The sequence below is a fragment of the Lolium perenne genome, chromosome 1 (assembly GCF_019359855.2).
Source record: "Lolium perenne isolate Kyuss_39 chromosome 1, Kyuss_2.0, whole genome shotgun sequence".
Classification (NCBI taxonomy): domain Eukaryota; kingdom Viridiplantae; phylum Streptophyta; class Magnoliopsida; order Poales; family Poaceae; genus Lolium; species Lolium perenne.
This window is the reverse complement of record NC_067244.2, coordinates 32,098,886-32,120,660: the sequence shown is the minus strand read 5'-3', so window position 1 is coordinate 32,120,660 and position 21,775 is coordinate 32,098,886. Positions and strand designations below refer to the sequence as shown.

The following is a 21,775-nucleotide window of genomic DNA, read 5'->3' as shown; positions in this document are numbered from 1 at the left end:
AGCTGTCGGCAGCCACGGCGCATGGCTGCCAGCTCGTCGTCTTCCGGATCGGCGTCAAGGTCATCCTTGGCGCCGGTGAAGAGGGAGGAGGCGACGCCGCCTTCGACGCCGGTGCGCGCGTCAAGAAGGAGCGGCGTCTCCGCCGGCGACCGCAGGGCGCAGCGGCGGCGCCCTCGTCATCCGAGAACAGCCTTCCGCGCCGCAGCGGCCGGAAGAAGACGAAGAAAGAGGCCGCCGCAAGCCAGCTCGCCGAGGAGGAGGCGAAGCGCGCGGAGGAGGCCGCGATGGCGGAGGCGATCGCCGTGTCGCTTGCCGACATGGAGGAGGAGAAGCGCGCGGACGACGCCGCACCGGATCGGGCCAGCGCGATCGGCGCCGCCAGAGGCGGAGCAGCGGCGGCGGCTGCCGACTGGCCGCCGCACGCCAACTCGCCGCCCGCGCCGCTCCAACCGCCAACGACGATGTCGCGCGGTACCGCCGTCCTGCGACACCTCCATCCGGCGTCGCTGTCCCCCGCTGCCGACCTCGAGTCCTCCGACGACGATCGGTACAAGCCATCCCCGGGGTGGGGAGACGCCGGCCGGGGCAGCGACGACGGGCCGCGCAGCCGAAGGTGCCGAAGGTCGAGGACGACGGCTCCGACGACGGCGGCGACGACTACACGGTGTTCTACCGCCGTATGGGCATGTAGAGCGCCGTGTTTTAAAATTAGTGTTTGAATTCCCCTAGCCGAATTCGAAATATAGTCGAATTCGGCCTCTATGTATGAACTCCGCCCGTTTTAGTCTAAATATCATTAAATTTAGTCTATATTCACCCGAATTTAGCCGAAGTTTGTCAAGTTTCCGTTTTTTAAATTCGCATCGTCGACTTCGCCTGGGCACGCGGCTGGGAAACTAGCGCTCCCCACGCCAAAACTTCATCCAATCCGGACGAAAATTTCGCCGGATTTGGGCGTGGGGAGCGCCAACGAGTGGGGATGCTCTAACAGCAAGCAAAATATCTAAAATAAAGGACACCGTGGAATTAATGTTGCTACCTTCCAACTAACAAAAAAGGACTATCTGACGCCGAGGGGCCTCCGTACATGGAAGCTGATGGGTGGCCGCTGATTCTCCATCTTCTATTACTGCTAAAACATTATAGTATTGCAATTATATCCCGTCAAACTATGAATTCAGTCAATATTGTCGTGCAGATACTGTATAACATATATTGTGAAAGGATGCTTCTGCTCACTAACAGTATTTTGTCAATGCTACTTATTCATAATGTTTCTCTTGGAAGCTTCGCCACCCTTTAGATTGTAGGATTCTTTAGAGGGTTTATTTTTTTCCTATTCACTGACTTCACATCGAACGAAAGCCCCCATGTAAATTCCTTGGATTGGATTCATATGCCTCAATACCGTACGAATATTAGCTTTCGTTTCAACTATTCTTAGACTCGAACGCGTAGGGTTTAGCTTGTGCTTCTCCTATTGAGTTGATCAATCTTGCAATCCAAAGAGACCTTCAAGCTTTCAATACCATGATCTGTGCGGACCAAGGCACGCCATGCCTTTGTAATCTTCAAAGAATTGGGACTTTTTTCTTGGACATGGAATTAGGATGGACAACCGTACACCAGGGACAGATACCACCGACGGTAATCAGCAAACAACGGCAGTACGGTGAGAAAAACACAAAGTACTTTTTGTTGAATGTAGATGGGCTGCAGCCCAGTAAGGCAGCCCATGTAGTCTACAATTCCTGAAATCTCAAGGTCCATCACGTTGGCAGCTTGGGACAGCCTTGGGGGACAAAAGTTTAGTTCCACATTGCCAGTTGGGAGAGAGTTGGAGTGGTATATAAGGGCTGATGTTCTAGTCATTCCAAGTGAGTGAGAATAGAAAGAGCCCTCGCGCACTCCTCCTCCTCCGCCCGCCCGCCTCGCCTCGCCTCGTCACGCACGCACGTCGCGTTTCGTGACTCGAGTTCGAGTTCGAGACACACTCAAGGAAGCCTAAATTTTTGTTTGGTGCACCAACTGTGTTGGGTACGTGTCGGCCTGCATGTGCATGCTCGCCGCGTGTCCCTGGCTTCCTACGCGTGTCAACGCGGTCGGGTCGGGTCGGCTTCCTAGGCTATACAAGGAGACAGATCAGATCTAGAGAAATACACAGTTCTCAGAACTCTCTAGTCCATCTCTCTCGCGAAGTTCCTTTTACTGCGCTACTCTCTAGTCTTCCCCATCCCGGCGACTGCGTGCACAGCCATCCGGGAGAGCAGGCCTCCGAAACTCCGTCCGTTGAGATCCTGCACCGGGAGACGGGCGATAAGGTTTTTGGGGAGCGTCTCGGCGCGATCGCTTGCCATCTTGTTCGTCTTCTTCTTCGACGATCCGGCTGCTTCATCGACAGATCCGATTACACCATGGGCGACATCAACAATACCCATGGTGGTGGTGCTGCTGGTGCGACCTTCCCGGTCGCGATGTACGTGCTTTTCCTCTCCTACCTTGCACTGCTACTTGTTCCATGTTCAGATCTGATGCATGTGCTTAGTCTGATGCATGTGGTTAAGTATGCTTGTGCATCTGTAATGTTGTTTTCGGTAATTAATCTCATACGGAAATTGCCTAATAATCCAACAATCCAAAAACCTTATGTGCTTAGGCAATTTTCACCGTCTGGTTTTGCTGCTGCGCTTAAACCGAGCCCGTTTACGGGTTCTCATTTCAAGAGATGGCAGAGTAAGACCATCTTGTGGCTCACTTCTATGGGCGTGCATCGGGTTGCGGAAGGTACTCCCAGAGGTCCGCTTACTCCTGAAGAGGATAAAGCGTTCGGGGATGCCACCGTAATCTTTGTGGGTGCCGTCCTAAGTGTGCTTGGAGACAAGTTGGTTGATGCTTATCTGCACATACGAAATGGGAAGGAACTGTGGGACGCACTGGACGCTAAGTTTGGTGCTGCCGATGCCGGAGGTGAACTGTATGCTATGGAGCAGTTCAATGACTACAGAATGGTTGAGAACCGATCTGTAGTAGAACAGGCTCATGAGATACAGATCATGGCAAAGGAACTCGAGCTCCTCAAGTGTGTGCTACCGGACAAGTTTGTCGCGGGATGCATTGTCGCTAAGCTTCCCCCTTCATGGAGGAACTTTGCAACTTCCCTGAAACATCAGAGGCATGAGTTTTCTGTTGAGAATATCATGGGCTCTCTGGATGTTGAGGAGAAGGCGAGGGCAAAAGACAAACACACTGGAGGAACCGAGGGACGTTCTGCTTCCAATATGGTGCAGAAAAATGCCCACAAGTCCAAGGGAAAGAATAAGGGAGTCTCCCAGACTACCAACTTCAAGAAGAAGGGGAAAACGGAGAAGAAAGATCCTTGTTGGGTGTGTGGCGAGACTGGCCATTGGGCCAATCGTTGTCCACAACGCAAAGGAAAGAAATGTCAGGCTGGACAGAACTCAAATTCTGTCAGCATGGTCATTGGCAACACAGAGGAAGGAACTACAGGGTATGGTAATATGTTACCTACTGTTCTTTCGGTGTTTCAGCCCACAGAATGGTGGGTTGATACTGGTGCTAATGTTCATGTGTGTGCTGACATCTCCATGTTTACCTCTTATGAGGCCCGAGGTTCCTCAGTAATGATGGGGAATGGGTTACATGCTACTGTTCGTGGTGTTGGCACGGTAGATCTGAAGTTTACTTCGGGAAAGATCGTGCAATCAAGAACGTCTTTGCATGTCCCTTCTATCAAGAAGAATCTCGTTAGTGGCTCCCGTCTTATGAAAGATGGGTTCAAGTTGGTGTTTGAGTCCAATAAAGTTGTACTGTCTAAGTATGGAACTTTTGTTGGAAAGGGATATGAATGTGAGGGAATGTTGCGTTTCTCTCTAGAAGACTTCTGTGATAATGTTGTGAACCATGTAAGCACTAGTGTTAATGAAACTAATGTTTGGCATTCACGACTTTGTCATGTTAATTTCGGTTGTATGACGCGGCTTGCTGATATGAGTTTAATTCCGAAATTCACCTTTGTCAAATGCTCTAAGTGCCATGCTTGTGTGCAAGCAAAGCAGCCTCGCAAGCCCCACAAGCCTGCGAAGGAAAGAGACTTGACACCACTAGAGCTCATACATTCAGATCTATGTGAGATGAATGGTGAGTTGACAAAAGGTGGAAAGAAATATTTCATGACTTTGATTGATGATTCCACTAGGTACTGTTATGTGTATCTCCTGAAAACTAAAGATGAGGCTCTTGATTTCTTTAAAATCTATAAGGCTGAAGTTGAGAACCAACTTGAAAGAAAGATAAAAAGGGTTCGGTCCGATCGTGGTGGAGAGTACTTTTCTAACGAGTTTAATTTATTCTGTGCGGAACATGGTATAATCCATGAGAGGACGCCTCCCAATTCCCCACAATCCAATGGGATTGCGGAAAGGAAGAACCGCACTCTAACAGATTTGGTTAACGCCATGTTAGATGTTTCGGGTTTATCCAAGGAATGGTGGGGGGAGGCTATATTGACTTCGTGTCATGTCCTAAACCGTGTTCCAACCAAGAATAAAGAGATTACCCCTTATGAGGAATGGGAAAAGAAAAGACCAATACTCTCCTACCTACGAACTTGGGGCTGTTTGGCTAAAGTGAATTTGCCAATCACCAAAAAGCGAAAGCTTGGACCAAAAACCGTGGATTGTGTCTTTCTTGGCTATGCTGCTCATAGCATTGCTTATAGATTTCTTGTGGTGAAATCTGGAGTGGACGACATGAATGTTGGCACCATCTTTGAATCAAGAGATGCTACATTCTTTGAGGATATATTTCCTATGAGAGATATGCATGGCATGTCTAGTTGGGAATCTGATCCAATACATGAAACTCCTATGGAGTCTGATGAGGAATCTGATGATGAGAGTTCAGATTCTGATGAAGATGACAATGAAGCTCCCACAAGGAGTAAGAGACAAAGGACTGCAAAGTCTTTTGGTAATGATTTCATTGTGTATCTTGTGGATGATACTCCCACTACCATTTCAGAAGCTCTCGCATCTCCTGATGCAGACTACTAGAAGGAAGCGGTTCAAAGCGAGATGGATTCCATCTTGGCTAATGGAACGTGGGAGTTAACTGAGCGTCCTTATGGGTGCAAACCTGTAGGATGTAAATGGGTATTTAAGAAGAAGCTTCGAGCTGATGGTACCATTGAGAAGTACAAAGCTCGGCTTGTAGCCAAAGGCTATACCCAAAAGGAAGGCGAATATTTCTTCGATACCTACTCACCTGTGGCGAGATTGACCACAATTCGTGTACTACTGTCATTGGCTGCCTCACACGGTCTTCTCGTTCATCAAATGGACGTTAAGACGGCTTTCCTAAATGGAGAGTTGGACGAGGAAATTTACATGGAACAAATTTGATGGTTTTGTACTACAAGGTCAAGAAAGAAAGGTGTGTAAATTAAAGAAATCTTTGTATGGCCTTAAACAAGCACCCAAACAATGGCATGAGAAGTTTGAAAGAACTTTGACATCTGTGGGCTTTGTTATCAATGAAGCCGACAAATGTGTGTTCTACCGCCATGGTGGGGGTGAGGGGGTTGTCCTATGCTTGTATGTGGATGACATACTAATTTTTGGGACAAGTCTCAAAGTGATTGAGGAGGTAAAAACCTTCTTATCTCAGTGTTTCGAGATGAAAGATCTCGGAGAAGCTGATGTTATATTGAACATCAAGTTATTGAGAGATGGGAATAATGGGATTACACTTGTGCAATCTCATTATGTTGAGAAGGTGTTGAGCAGATTCGGTTATGCTGACTGCAAATCTTCTCTCACACCTTATGATCCTAGTGTCTTGCTTCGAAAGAATGAAAAGGCAACTAGAGATCAATTGAGATACTCTCAAATCATTGGTTCACTCATGTATTTAGCTTGCGCTACGAGGCCTGATATCTCGTTTGCTGTGTGCAAACTTAGCCGGTTTGTGGCCAACCCGGGAGATGATCATTGGCATGCTCTTGAGAGAGTGATGCACTATCTAAAGGGAACCATGAGTTATGGAATTCATTATACCGGGTATCCAAGAGGACTTGAAGGGTATAGTGATTCCAATTGAATTTCTGATACTAAAATGAAGGCCACAAGTGGATATGTTTTCACTCTTGGTGGTGGCGCTGTTTCCTGGAAGTCTTGCAAGCAGACCATCTTAACGAGGTCAACTATGGAAGCAGAACTCACAGCATTAGATACAGCTACTGTAGAAGCGGAATGGCTTCGTGAGCTCTTGATGGACTTGCCTATGGTTGAAAAACCAATACCGGCTATCCTCATGAACTGTGATAATCAAACTGTGATTATCAAAGTGAAAAGTTCTAAGGATAATATGAAAAGTTCCAAACATATCAAGAGGAGATTGAAGTTTGTCAGAAAACTGAAGAACTCCGGAGTGATAGCATTGGATTATGTCCAAAGTGCTAAAAATCTGGCAGATCCTTTCACAAAAGGACTATCAAGAAATATGATAGACCTTGCATCGATGGAGATGGATTTGAGACCCACTTGAGTTGCCGAGGGGGGAACCCAACCTATGTAATCGGAAATTCCGTGAAGTAGGACCTGGGAAAACAAACCGGAGTAACTGAGTTGAGAGAAAATTAATACTCCCACTCCAGATGCAATTCTCTCATAGTTACTGTATGGCAGGTTGACAATGTCTTAATGTGTTCTGAGCGGCTCTTGATGAGCGAAGACGCTGTCCTACAGGGCGATCTTTGAAGAACACACCTATATGAGTGACACTACTGGTCATAGTGTGGGAGATTTGGGTGAATCTCTAGTAAGCTCATGAAAGGCCGAGGAGTATGACTTATAAGCTCCACCCGAGGGGAAGGCTATGGTAGCCTAGTACCGTGCCGGCATTGAGCGAAACTTGCTACACAAAGACTGACAATTCAAGGCATAGTCCATTGTTCAGTTGTAGTCAAGCGTAGCACCTTGCCTAAGTGGAAGTTCAACTTAACAGTCTCCACTGAAGTGCAGGTATATTAAACAGTGAATGGAACTAATGTGTTATCTGATGTGCATATGAGATCTGGTGGGGGATTGTTGAATGTAGATGGGCTGCAGCCCAGTAAGGCAGCCCATGTAGTCTACAATTCCTGAAATCTCAAGGCCCATCACGTTGGCAGCTTGGGACAGCCTTGGGGGACAAAGTTTAGTTCCACATTGCCAGTTGGGAGAGAGTTGGAGTGGTATATAAGGGCTGATGTTCTAGTCATTCCAAGTGAGTGAGAATAGAAAGAGCCCTCGCGCACTCCTCCTCCTCCGCCCGCCCGCCTCGCCTCGCCTCGTCACGCACGCACGTCGCGTTTCGTGACTCGAGTTCGAGTTCGAGACACACTCAAGGAAGCCTAAATTTTTGTTTGGTGCACCAACTGTGTTGGGTACGTGTCGGCCTGCATGTGCATGCTCGCCGCGTGTCCCTGGCTTCCTACGCGTGTCAACGCGGTCGGGTCGGGTCGGCTTCCTAGGCTATACAAGGAGACAGATCAGATCTAGAGAAATACACAGTTCTCAGAACTCTCTAGTCCATCTCTCTCGCGAAGTTCCTTTTACTGCGCTACTCTCTAGTCTTCCCCATCCCGACGACTGCGTGCACAGCCGTCCGGGAGAGCAGGCCTCCGAAACTCCGTCCGTTGAGATCCTGCACCGGGAGACGGGCGATAAGGTTTTTGGGGAGCGTCTCGGCGCGACTGCTCGCTACTGTTCGTCTTCTTCTTCGATGATCCGGCTGCTTCATCGACAGATCCGATTACACCATGGGCGACATCAACAATACCCATGGTGGTGGTGCTGCTGGTGCGACCTTCCCGGTCGCGATGTACGTGCTTTTCCTCTCCTACCTTGCACTGCTACTTGTTCCATGTTCAGATCTGATGCATGTGCTTAGTCTGATGCATGTGGTTAAGTATGCTTGTGCATCTGTAATGTTGTTTTCGGTAATTAATCTCATACGGAAATTGCCTAATAATCCAACAATTTTTGACAGTGAGAGGTTTCCGTCCAACTCCAAGAATTAGTACTACTGCAATGTTGCAATCACATCACTCATTTATGCATGCAGACTGACGCTGTATTGTCCGAGCTACTGTTTGATATACGAGCCTTGGAAGTTCCTCCGCAAACCGACGCGCTCTGTGCATTTAGAATCAACAAAAGATTAAGATTAACGTTGTCGTTGGACAACCGTCCTACTTACTAGATTTATATCAACACCATGGCCCAGATACCGCAGAAAATAAACGGTATGATCAGCAAACAGCGGCTAAGCTTTGTTAACAGAGAGGAGTGTTACTATGTGCAACGGATAGGGTGGGCGGGGTGGCAGCCCCTCTCCCCTGCTTCTTCCTCTGCGGGTGGTGGTCGGCGGGTTGCTGCTGGTTGCTCGTCGCGGCGGCTTCCCGAGGTGCCAGATCTGACCGTGGCGGGCTCGGTTCGATCTGGCCCGTCGGTTCCTGCCGGCGGTGAGGTTGGTGGTCCTACGTGGTGTGGCGTCGTCGCCGCGTGGGAGGTGCTTGTTCCAGTGGTTCGCAGGCCGGCGGCGTTGTGGGTCTCCTTCATCTCCGTTCGGCAACGTGGGAGTGCGGAGGTTCGGCTGCTCCGAGCGAAAGCTGATGGCGCGGGCAGCTGCGGCTGTCGCTATCCTCTTGGGGGCCTTCATGGAGCCTTCGACCTCCTCCGCTCCCGGAGCATAGTTTTCGGGCGAAAGCCTAGGCCGTGTTGTGCAGGGCCGGACGACGGCGTCGATCCACGTCGCTTCCCTCTTGGGGGCGTCGTCTTGAAGACTTTGTTCCCCAGCGTGCTTTCCTGAGGCTGGACTCGTACAACATCGCGGCGGGTGGCCGGCGATGTGTGAGGTCCGTGTGGTGGCTTGTGTGGCAACGATGGCGGTGTTGAGCGATGGTTTGGTAGCGTCAAGATCTTGGCTTCGGCGAGCGTCCGAGCTTCTTCGTCTTGTGCTTCGCTTGCGGTGGAGTCGGAGCTGCTATGGTTTGTTGAGAGTCTTCATTTGTGCAGCGTACGATGACCTGCAGGGTGGCCCTCTGGCGATGATCTTCCTCGGCGCAGGTCTTGCGCTTATCCTCTTCAGAGCTCGTCATCAGAGTCGGAGCTGCCTGTTGCTTCACGAGGAGTCGCTTGTTTGGCGCTGGCCGGCTTGAGCTTCACGGTGCCGCTTCGGCGAGGTCTTGGTGGTTGGTTCTTCGTGAAGTCGGAGTCGCTGAAGAGTGATGACGATGACGTTGAAGGTCAACCGCGACGACTTCTCGCTTCGGCGGCCTGTGTATCTTTTGTGAGTTGCCAGGGTGGCTCTGTGTCCCTGCGACGGTCGTGCTCCATGACAGTTGACAGGGCACTTGTTTCGGTTTTCGGCCGGTTTTCCGCTAATAAACTGGCCAAATTCTGTACTTCTTCTCTATTAATGAAAATGGCAAGTCTTTTGCCTCGTTTCAAAAAAAAAAAAATCATTGTAACAGTCTCGAGAAAAGAAAAACATTCCTGGAATGGCTATTTCTTCGTTATGAGTGACTGATCATGTGGACCAACCACCCTTGAACCTAGTAGAGCGAGACTGATCACGCGCTTAGCACTCCACGCTTAATTTCTGGAAGCCGTTCCTTCACGGGGTTTCTCTCTCTAAACCTGGAGCTAAGCGGTTTTAGTTTAACAAGAGTGGGTCCCACTTGGCGGTTCTTCTTCCTTGCACGCACGCAACCCTCTTCCCCCATAATCTGGCATATATAGGAACAAGCTCTCTCTCCTCTTCCCCCATCAGCAGCGGCACTAGCTACTGCATCCTTGAGACATCTTCTCGACTCGACCCAAGACTTCTCTGTCTTCTCCAAGCTCACTTCTTCTGTAAGCTCTCTTCTCTCTCTCTCCAAGTTCCTCTTCTGCAAGTTCTATTCTCTCCAAGAAAAAAGCTCTCTGCTCTCTCTCTCTCTCTCTCTAACACATACGCAAGAACCTTTCTTGATGGAAGCAGATAATGTTGTTGTTTTTGTCATTGGAACAAGTCTTGGCTGTGTTGCTTTCTGACTGCAACAAAGAAAACAACAGATCTTGAAAACTCAGAAGTCGTCTCTCTCAGAAATCTTGAAAACTCAGAAGTCGTCTCTCTCAGAAAAGAAGAATAAAAATACTTGTTTGTGACTGCAACCAAGAAAAGTCTGAAACAGAGACGACTCAGACGAGTCGCATGGTCGCACTCCTCATTGCTCAACTAGTTCTTGGGCAGAAACTTCTGGTTTTCTTGGCACATAAGGAACTACCAGTTCCTGCTTCTATTTCCTCTTATTTTAGTCAACAGAGTACAGCCATAGCTTATTTGCAGAATCCTTTTGTTCGACGGTATATGCATTGGTCGATTCAGTGCAGCAAGAGAGTGTGAACCTTTTTTTGTTTGGCAAGAGAGAAGTTGCAAACCCCTGACAGAATCCGCTGCTAACTTTGGTTTCTGATACAAGGGATCACGGTTTGGAGAATCCATGGAGGGGACAAAGAAGCAGGTGTTCACGATTCAGGTAGAGGATGGGAAGCCCGGGAAGGATGGCCAGCCGGCGGTAGGGCCGGTGTTCCGGAACATACTGGCCAAGGATGGGTACCCGCCGCTTGAGCCTGACATGAGAACTTCATGGGATGTCTTCAGGTAAAACACAACAAACAACAAATTCATCTCTTCTTTCCTCCTAAAGGTTTTGCTAGATTTGTCTTCAAAAAAAAAATCTGCTAGATAGCTTCCACTGTTGTTGTACCTACTATGTTTATTTTTGTGTGGACCATAAAGAAAGACAGAGAGAACTGGTAGCTAGTATGCACTATAGGAAGTAATGAGACGTCAGCTCCATGTCAGACGAATTCATCTGTTTGTTCCTTACCACCCTCAACAACAAAAAAACACTACTCTACATGTGGTTTTACTTCGACAACAACGAAAAAAAGCACCACTCTGCACGTGTATAGTTGTTCCAAGATGGTACTGGGTCTGGGGAGAACCTCATATCTGATTTACTAGCTTTTTGGATCTTCGTATAAGGACAGGCATGTGACTCTCCTCAACAAAAAAAAGGACATGCACATGTCATGTTTGTTTTGCATTCACTGTTTACCAGAAAAAACTGTGCGCTGAACTACTAACTGTCTAAAAGTTTAAATTGAATGCGTACTCTAAAGATCTTTTCTTGAACCCTCTTCTTTCTGAAAGTTACCTGCTCAAAACTTTTTCGAAATTCAGTAGTTGGGTCCAAATAGAACATGGCTAAAAGCAGAACTAAGAACATACCGCACACCAGGGTCATTATGTGTTCCTAGCATTAACCTTCAAAGAGTACAGGAGTTGCAGCATAGCTGGCTCCTTCATAAATAACCTGTAAAGAGAAAAAAAATAAAGCATAAGATAAGTTAAGACTTTCATCTAGTGGTGCAACATACCATGAATGATAAACCTTTCAGTACATAGATTACTGTGTAAACCTCAGATTTGTTGTTTTAACGAAAAAAATGGAAAGCCAGCGGCGTGCCGAATATCACAGCAGAAAATAATATTTCAGAACGAAAAAAATCTTGGTTTTGATCTCTTTTGCTTACGTCCCCGCAGGACAGCAGCAGGAAAGTATCCAAACAACCGGATGCTTGGATGGCGTCCATTTAAAGATGGAGTGGTATGCACCTATAACTAACCCCAAGGATAATGAAGCTTAGTTATCTGCTACATGCCTATTTGCGATTAGTGTGTTCTTGATGGGAACCTTCTGCATTTTCATATTCTAGCCAGGGCCCTATTTATGGAAATCATACAAAGAGGTCTATGAGGAAGTCCTGCAAATTGGCTCTGCACTGCGGCACCTGGGGGTGCAACCGGTAAGAACGGAGACTTAAGCTAGCTCTTTCAGTACTCCTATATAAAAATAGACCTTCAATTGTTGGCATCTTTGTATTTTCAAGAGCGCTTGTAAAATTTACTTAGTCAGAGACACTGATGCTCCTACGCTTGATCTATGTCAGGGTTCCACGGTTGGAATTTATGGAGCAAACTGCCCTCAGTGGGTGGTGGCAATGCAGGTAACCACCGGAAACCCATCTGAATGATAATTTCCCTCCTTTGACCAGGATAAACACTGATAATCTACAATTAACTTTGCAGGCTTGCAATGGTTACAGCCTAATATGTGTCCCACTATACGATACTTTAGGTAAGCAGGAGACTGATAAACAATAAATCCTCATCAAAAATGTTTCAGATCAACTGATGCAAACATTTGAAAACAGCATTGGGCTTTTGATCAGAAAAAATATATTATGTATCTATCAAAATTAATAACTGTTCCATGAGATTGCAGGTGCAGGAGCTGTTGATTACATTATTGACCATGCTGAGATTGATATTGTCTTCATACAAGACAAGAAAATAAAAGAAGTACAACCAAATCTATTACCTAAGTTGAATACATTTAGAATCCCTTCTGAATATGGATTTGATAGTATTTCTTATTTGCAGATATTGTCCCCAAATTGCAAATCTGCAACGAGGCTAAAAGGTAAGCATTGTAAAGTGATTGGGTCTCTTTGTTGTTTAGGAATGATTAAATAGTCGAATTTTTTATCGTCCAAAACATGCTTGCAGCATTGGTGGCATTCACTTCGGCAAATAACGAACAAATCAAAGATGCCGAGCAGATTGGGATGAATGTGTACTCCTGGAATGATTTCTTAAAAATGGTGGGTAAAGAGAATTTACAATATTCATTCACCATTCAGACTGCAAAAATTGGTAGCAACGTTTGTGATATCATGTATGTGTTGATCAAACCATCAATTCCGGTATTGCATTTCAGGGAAAGGATAAACCAGCTAAACCTTGTCCTCCGCAACCAAATGATACATGCACCATCATGTACACAAGTGGAACAAGTGGGCAACCCAAAGGTGTTATGTTAAGCCATGAGAGCCATGGAATGTATGTAAAAGGGGTTGACCTTTTTATGGACCAGTTTGATGATAAGGTTACTCCTTTCTACCAGATATAATGATGTGAATAAGCCTAATCTTGATTAAATAGATCGTCTTCTTAAGCATAATTCAAGAAAATTCGCTGGTTTTGTGCATGCAGATGTCAACAGAAGATGTGTTTCTTTCTTTTCTCCCACTTGCTCACATTCTGGACCGCATGATCGAAGAGTATTTCTTTCACAAAGGAGCCTCAGTTGGCTATTACCATGGAGTGAGCAAATCCACATATTAGGCTTCCACTTTTAATCTTACTGGTGAATTGTGATCATTCTTTCTTTAATACAACCACAATGTTTTATTTTGTCAGGATTTGAATGCTTTGAGAGATGATCTCATGGAGTTAAAGCCAACTCTGCTAGTTGGGGTGCCCAGAGTGTATGAAAAGATATATGAAGGTGGTAAAATGAAAATATTGATAGTAATAAGCCTCCATATTGCTAACTAAGACAACTTTTTTATGATTGACTTCAGGTATTTTAAAGGCCTTAGCCGATCTCAGACCCCTCAGGAGAGTGATTTTTTATGCCTTGTACAACCGGTAAGTTGCTTAGCATCATGAATCATTTCTCACAGCAAAGAAATCATGTCAGCTAACCATAGCTTTTGCAATCCAGCAAATTAGCGGGCATGAAAGCAGGCTACACACACAAAACTGCTTCACCTTTTGCGGACATGCTGGCTTTTCGCAAGGTATTCTGTTCATAACTAAGAAAGATTCCCTAGAGATAAATTGCTTTCAGAAAAATAATGTAAGATCAGTAGAAGTTGTACTCACAAGTCATGACTCTTATATTTGCTTTGTTTGTTCCCTTTGTTTGGTCTAGGTCAAGGCAAGGCTTGGTGGTCGTCTTCGCCTACTAATCTCCGGTGGTGCACCATTGAGTACTGAAATAGAAGAGTTCTTAAGGGTGACCAGCTGTGCATACTTTATCCAAGGCTATGGTAATTCATAGAGCCTTTAAACTGTTCAATCGTCACAGAAGTAAAACACACCAAAGCATAAAGAGAGATAATTGGCAATGCAAGCAAATCATACATGAAACATACCACAAAACTTGGTGGGTATAATTTAGTTTGAGCATGAGTACTAGTTCTATTTGAAACTGGCATTAATTGACCTGTTTTAGCCATAGTCATACAGAACTGAATACTTTCTCTATCCTATCCCCATGATTATTTTCATTGCAAACACTAATTTTAAGAGTACTTACAATAAATTTATTGTGTTAAGCATTTTAACTCTAATACTTAAATGTTGTTTACAAAAAGTAAAAGTGTGGGCATCTATTTTCCTATTTCACAAAGATAAAGATAAGCCACATAAAAAAAATCTCCGTATGAAATTCCAATAGTGCATGGCACTTAGTTATCAATCTCTTTGTCAATTAAAAGGAACCAGTATAAGATTATATTGTGTGGCCTTTATTCAGGTTTAACAGAAACATTGGGACCTAGCACAGTCGGTTACCCTGATGATATGTCCCTAGTTGGAACTGTCGGTGTCGCTGCCACCTACACTGATCTGCGATTGGAAGAAGTACCTGAGATGGGTTATGATCCGCTTGGTGTTCCTTCTCGTGGTGAAATCCTCATCCGGGGGAACACTGTCTTCACTGGGTACTATAAAAATCCTGAGCTCACAAACGAGGTCATGGTTGATGGATGGTTTCATACAGGTGAAGAATCTCATTTTAATTTAAACAGAAGACCGAGATAAAGTTACACATAGCATGTTCTGACCCAATGTTGTTCTCAGGAGACATTGGAGAGATGACCCCAGATGGAATTCTGAAGGTAATTGACCGAAAGAAGAACATATTTAAGCTGTCACAAGGGGAGTATGTCGCAGTTGAGTATCTGGAGAAAGTTTATGTCTTCCCTCCAATTATTGAAGATGTAAGGAAAACCTCCAGTGAATCATATGTTTATATTAGAAGAGTGCATGGCTCTGCATTCAATGCAATACTGTCAACTTTTGTAGATCTGGGTGTACGGGGACAGCTACAGATCAACGTTAGTTGCAGTAGTTAATCCACATGAAGAAAACACCATGAAGTGGGCAGCGTCGAAAGGATACAAAGGTTCTTTCGATGAAATATGCAAATTGGAAAGCCTTAAAGAATATATCCTTACGGAGCTCGCAACTGCTGCACAGAAGAACAAGGTATGGTCATTTATTCACTTCCAAATTGAAGACTGAACATATCACATGGTTCATCATGTAACCCATCAAATTATTCTAACATTACGGTCAACATAGTTTCCACTGCATTTTGCATTACAATTAAAAGGAACTCAGAAGTTTCTGTGTAGTGTGAACTCCATCATTTTTACTATTCACTGCATCTCTAAGCATCATATCTGTTAACCCACTTTGCATATCACAAATCAGTTACGAGGTTTCGAGTATATCAAAGGCATAGTGTTGGATCCTGTACCTTTTGACATTGAAAGAGACTTGGTCACTGCAACGATGAAGAAGAGAAGAAACTACATGCTAAAATATTACCAGGTAATATTTGTTGAGCTGATGAAGTGTGATATTTGTTGTTTGTACTAATTGTCAGGATCAGAGCAAGTTTATTAGGATTGGGTTTGATTGAACCCAACAAAATTTGGTAAATTCCGTACAAAATCACTAGCGATCTATTAAGAGAGAACTCATAACATAGTAAAGCTGACATGGTGAACCCTAATGCTGTACAGCTGACTCATATTGTCTTCATTCTCCCTTTGCCCATAATTGTCCTCTCTTGCTTCTTTTGAGTAATTCTATTTCATTCTCCTTCATATGCAGCCTGAGATTGACAAAGTATACAAAAAATTGGAGGATCAGAGGGCTGCCAACAAAGCAAAGTAAAGATATGTGTTCTGTTTGGTCATATGCCAGAAAGACTGTTGTAAATTTCCTATCGAACTTTGGTATGAACAATGCATAAAAGCAATAAAATGCATATCCGTGCACGGTGCACAGTGTATGTATCCTCTCTCTGAAGTTACATGTGTGACTCAGACACAGGCACAGCGGATTTCTGCTACACGAGTATTTCGACCAAGGCAGAGTTTTTCTGTCTATAAACAAGGGCGGCTAAAGCATAAAACTAGCAGTGAAAATACTCTAGAGAAGTTTGGAAAGTCTAATCTGAAACATATGCCCCCCTTCACGAGTTTGTATAAAAGAATATTATAAAAACTTCTCAGAGATCTTACATAATGTTAATTTAGAGACATGCGACTTGGGCAGGGAGCATGAACGACTCAAATTGACAAATTATATGACTATCAAATGATTTGTCCCAAGAAAATATCCATGTTGGGCATACTACATACTGACCAAACAGAAGATGCACTAGTTTGCGAATTGAATGGTACTTCTGATGAATCATCGAGAAAAATCTTCATAAATTTAAGTCATGTTATCACTTCTGTAGTAGCATGCATACAATGAAATCCTTTTGATCTCGGATATCAAACTAACACTAGTACTATTAGGGGTGGAAAGTGATAGTGGATAATCCAAATTATCCAACATCGTATTCGTGAAATTGAAAATGGATGTCAAAACATCCGAATCCGGAAGAAAATGTAAATGGATGTGGAAAATATCCGGTTTTCTTTTACAAATACAAATGTGGTACTGAATTCTGAAGAAAATGTTGGATATGGAAATCAATATATATGTATCCAAATAAAATTATGTTTGCCAATTTTAGTAATTCCAGCCCAAGATGCCAATTACCCAATCTAAAAAAGACTAACACAGTGATCAAATGTATTTTTCTGTGATTGAACTTGAAACTACTGTATATCATATCAGCATATTTATCTTTCTATTGTTCTATAGTTGACTCGTTATAAGACATGAGTCTATTATTTTGTTATATTTGTATTTGTTCCGAGTTGAAAACATCCAATCCGCATCCATATTCAAGTAACATCTGCTCCACATTCGTATTCAACAAGGGCACTATCCGATCCATTCCGAGCCCCAAGTACTATAATAAAATAGCATACCTCATATTTGAAGCTAACTACCAGAGAGAATGTTGTGCGTCATCTCTGTCCTTCACTAACAAGTTCAAATGGTAGCACCAAGCTGAAGCTTATATATGATCAAAATATGCTCAATCAACTAAATTGGTTTGATGCCGCCCAGGTTTGTACAAGTTCTCTAGGGCTATGGTTGTAAATCTTCAACAATATGATCAATCAAGTGCATTGGTCCGATGGCGCCCACAAGTGTGGACAATCCACGGACTAACACATTCCATGTCGCTTCATTTGGACAGATACCTTCATTCAACATCTTCAAGAGATAAACCATGGCATCATCCATCCTATGCTGATTGCAAAGCCCCGATATCAGACTTGTGTAAGCAACTATGTTGCGTGGACAGTTAACTGCATCCATCTGACCTAGCATCCAAGCAGCAGCTCTGACATTCCCTTCCTTGCAATAAGCATGAATTATCGCGTTGAAAGTGAATGAATCGGGTTGAATTCGTTGTAGCATCATCCTCCCCAGAAGAATCATAGCTTCTTTGCTCCTTCCCATCTGACACAGACCACTAATCGCAGTGTTGTAAGATATCAAACTCAACTCAATCCCATTGTTTAGCATCTCGATCAAAATTTGAAAGGCGTCTTTGCAGTTTCCTACCCTGAAAAAACCATGAAGCAACTCATTGTATGTCCTGACATTAGGAGAGCATCCATATCTTGCCATCCCACGGAGCACACTCAAAGCTGCCCCCACTCTTCCGCAGTCACACAGGCTTCTGATCAAGGTGTTGAATGTCAATGTGTTAGGAGGACAATTTTCCGATGACATCTTGTCAATGAGATTTTCTGCCTGATCAAACATCATCTTCTTGCAAAGCACATCCACCATATTTGTGTAGACAACAACGTTCGGCTTGTAGCCAGCCTGTGTCATGTCATTCCATATTGACATGGCACCATCTAGGTCTCCAGCTTTGGAAAATCCGTCAATGAGAACAGAGTAGGTCCTCACATCAGGAAAACATCCGTTTTTCTCCATGCTGCTGAAAACAGATAACGCCCTGTTTAGATCACCGGTACGGCAAAGGCCACGGATGAGAACATTGTAAGAGATTATAGAAGGTGCCCATCCTTCAGCCACCATCCAATTCCACATGCCAAGAGCGTCACGCGCCTTTCCATCATCGAAGAACCCTTTGACCAACGCAGTGAACGTATGAACATTCGGGGAACAACCTTTGATTACCATCCTGGCCAAAATAGCGCAAGCCATTCCCAGCTCCCGGGCCTTGCAGAACGCGTGGACTATGCTCGTGTAGGTGACGGGGCCTGGCTGCAATCCCCGCTGCACCATCTCGTCGACAACCACGAACGCCTCCCGCATCCTGGACTCTCCACAGAGCGCGTGAACAACGGCATCGTACGAGGTGCACACAGGCGCCGTCTCCGCCAGCACCCCCCGGGCCTCATCCAACCTGCCCAGCTTGCATAGCGCGGAAACAATCGTCGTGTGGCTCACCTCGTCCGGGCGGCACCCCTTCCTGGCCATTTCGCCGAGCATCCTGCGCGCGGCGTCGACCCGGTCGTTCTGGCACAGCGCCTTGAGGAGCAGGTTGTAGGTGTACACGTTGGGCTCCACGCCGGCGTTCCTCATGTTGTCGTACACCGGCACCACCGCCCCGACCAGGTTCTCCCGGAGCAGCGCGTCGAGCAGGTGGTTGTACACCCGCACGGTGGGCGCGCCGCACCCCAGGTCGTGCGCGCGGTAGAAGGTCTCGAGCGCGCGGTCGGGCGCGCCGGCGCGGGCGAAGGCGCAGATGGCGGCGGCGAGGGCGCCCTCGGGGCACGCCACCCCGCGCAGCCGCATCTCCTGCAGCGCGTACTGGACGCCGTCCAGGTCGCCCGCCGCCGCGAGCCTCCTGACGGTGGCCTCATGGGCCCGCGCCGTGTCTCCTGGGTCGGGGGAGGGCCTGGATTGCTCCGGCCACCGGATGGTGATTTGCGGGGTGCTCTTCCGGTGGTTGGATGCCGGGGCGGTGGAGAAATGGCGGCCGCGGAGCTGCCTGAGCAGGTGGCGGCATTTGGTCGAACACATGGCGCGCAATCAACTTTTCAGTTCCGACAGAGTAACCCCACGAGGTATAGCAAATTAACAGCCAGTGGTCGATTGTGCGAGCGACGGGTTTATATATCTGGAAAATCGGGGGAAATAGGCGGATGCACCCGGGTGCACCGTGCACATGCACCTGGTTTCATCAATTTTGAAAAAAAAATGTTATTTAAAAATCTCAAAAAATTGAAATAATTTCTTTTCAAGTACATATTATGGTGATACTTACTTCTGTAAGTTTTCATGGATAAATTCGATTGTATGTGGCCTACACAAATGACAAAATGTCCAAATAACACTATAATGATGGGTTGTGGTCTTTACCATACGGGATTATAGATCGTCCTCTTTAGATCATTCCGAAAATAGGGGGCATATAGAATGCCATTGGGATGTCAGGTGTACTAGTGTACTAGGCATTCACAGCCACACGATTAAAATATCAGTGGCCCATATACAAAGAGGGATAACTCATGTACGCTTCATAATAACATCCTACAGTTATGCTTATTTAGCCAAAAACGCGTGTGTTCATATGGGGTTCATAGGTGGTTGAGCACAGTTGCCAAAATATGGGGTTCATAGGTGGTTTGACTATTTCTTAAGAAAAAATGAGTTTATCCCACAGTAACTTTTCATAATATTTTGCATTTTCCACAGTCTAATGCTTGCACACATTCCACTTATATATTTCGTTCATGTTTCTTACAGGAGCATGTGTTCCACACATGTTCATCCGAGTGACAAACCATTATGTAACTCTGTTGTAACTCGTATGAAAGTTTTATGAAATCATGAAACCAGACTGAAACCTATATGGAACCTACATGTGGAAAATAATATTTTGAGAAGTTTCATAATTGTTTTATTCGAGTTTCAACAAATGAAACTGAAAGAACATTTCATGATTTCTGAGTTTTGTGTGTTTGTTAACAACACCGATGATAATTTAAGCGTGTGCTAAGTGGTTTACAGTTAAGGAAAAGATATCACAGGAAAATCTCAACCCACTCAAAAAGGAAGAAAAGAAGAAGGAGGAACCTAGAGTCTGGCCCTGGCCGGCACTGCCGGCAACACCGGGCCGGCATTGCCGGTGTGTGCACCCCGGCACTGCCGGTGATTCCAGGCCGACACTGCCAGTGAGTGCACCCGTCGGCGTTTCACGGCAGATCGCTGGCTCGCCTGTCGAGCTGGCGATTCGTAATCGTGGCCGCATCGCTGGCGATTCATTTCCAACGGGCAGAATTGCTGGTGGGGTATAAATACCCCCCTTCACCTACCTTGGAATGTTTCTCAAACCCTAAGAACTCCATCCTCCATTGCTGAGCCACCAAGAACACCAAAATAGCCAGATCTCCTCCCTCAACCACCCAAATCACTTATGCTTTGGAGAATCGAAGGAGAAGACCCCGATCTACATCCTCACCGAAGCGTTTTTCATTTCCCCCTCTTATGCTTGAGGGCCCCCTTGTTAGTGTTCCTCTTTGGATCCTGATACGTCTCCAACGTATCTATAATTTCTGATGTTCCATGCTTGTTTTATGACAATACCTACATGTTTTGTTCACACTTTATGATGATTTTATGCGTTTTCCGGAACTAACCTATTGACGAGATGCCGAAGTGCCAGTTCCTGTTTTCTGCTGTTTTTGGTTTTAGAAATCCTAGTAAGGAAATATTCTCGGAATTGGACGAAATCAACGCCCAGCATCTTATAATTCCACGAAGCTTCCAGAACACCCGAGAGGGACCAGAGGAGAGCCACAGGCCCACCACACAGGTGGCCGGCGCGGCCAAGAGGGGGGTCGCGCCCCCTGTTGTGTGGCGCCCCGTAACCCTTCCGACTCCGCCTCTTCGCCTATAAGAAGCCCCCTGACCTAAATCTTCGAGAGGAATAAGCCACGGTACGAGAAACCATCCAGAGCCGCCGCCATCGCGAAGCCAAGATCTGGGGGACAGGAGTCTCTGTTCCGGCACGCCGCCGGGATGGGGAAGTGCCCCCGGAAGGCATCTCCATCGACACCACCGCCATCTTCATCGCCGCTGCTGTCTCCCATGAGGAGGGAGTAGTTCTCCATCGAGGCTAAGGGTTGTACCGGTAGCTATGTGGTTAATCTCTCTCCCATGTACTTCAATACAATGATCTCATGAGCTGCCTTACATGATTGAGATTCATATGATGAGCTTTGTATCACTATTAACCTATGTGCTACTCTAGTGATGTTATTAAAGTACTCTATTCCTCCTCCATGATGTAATGGTGACAGTGTGCATCATGTAGTACTTGGCGTAGTTTATGATTGTGATCTCTTGTAGATTATGAAGTTAACTATTACTATGATGGTATTGATGTGATCTATTCCTCCTTTCATAGTATGATGGTGACAGTGTGCATGCTATGTTAGTACTTGGTATAATTGCGTTGGTCTATCATGCACTCTAAGGTTATTTAAATATGAATATCGAATGTTGTGGAGCTTGTTAACTCCGGCATTAAGGTGCTCTTGTAGCCCTACACAATTAGTGGTGTTCATCATCCAACAAGAGAGTGTAGAGTAGTTTTATTATGTGATCAATGTTGAGAGTGTCCACTAGT

At 45.6% G+C, this 21,775-nt stretch overlaps 2 protein-coding genes across 2 annotated transcripts; one reads left to right on the top strand and one right to left on the bottom strand.

The window, feature by feature from the left end:
• Positions 1-10,546: 10,546 nt before the first annotated feature.
• LOC127345599 (long chain acyl-CoA synthetase 1) lies at positions 10,547-16,045 on the top strand. Its single transcript, XM_051372095.2, has 19 exons — positions 10,547-10,707; positions 11,656-11,719; positions 11,829-11,918; positions 12,063-12,119; positions 12,202-12,250; positions 12,398-12,474; positions 12,556-12,595; positions 12,682-12,776; positions 12,893-13,060; positions 13,168-13,278; positions 13,375-13,462; positions 13,539-13,605; positions 13,682-13,757; positions 13,892-14,009; positions 14,498-14,743; positions 14,824-14,963; positions 15,049-15,231; positions 15,460-15,579; positions 15,865-16,045. The coding sequence occupies exons 1-19, from the start codon at positions 10,547-10,549 to the stop codon at positions 15,925-15,927; spliced, it is 2,013 nt and encodes a 670-aa protein (XP_051228055.1). The 3' UTR covers positions 15,928-16,045.
• Positions 13,898-19,213, bottom strand: LOC127345608 (uncharacterized). The gene is made up of 2 exons (XM_051372102.2): positions 17,082-19,213; positions 13,898-15,865 (listed from the first exon to the last, which is right to left on the bottom strand). Exon 1 carries the CDS (start codon positions 19,162-19,164, stop codon positions 17,245-17,247), a length of 1,920 nt encoding a protein of 639 aa, XP_051228062.1. The 5' UTR covers positions 19,165-19,213; the 3' UTR covers positions 13,898-15,865; positions 17,082-17,244.
• Between the last annotated feature and the right edge of the window lie 2,562 nt (positions 19,214-21,775).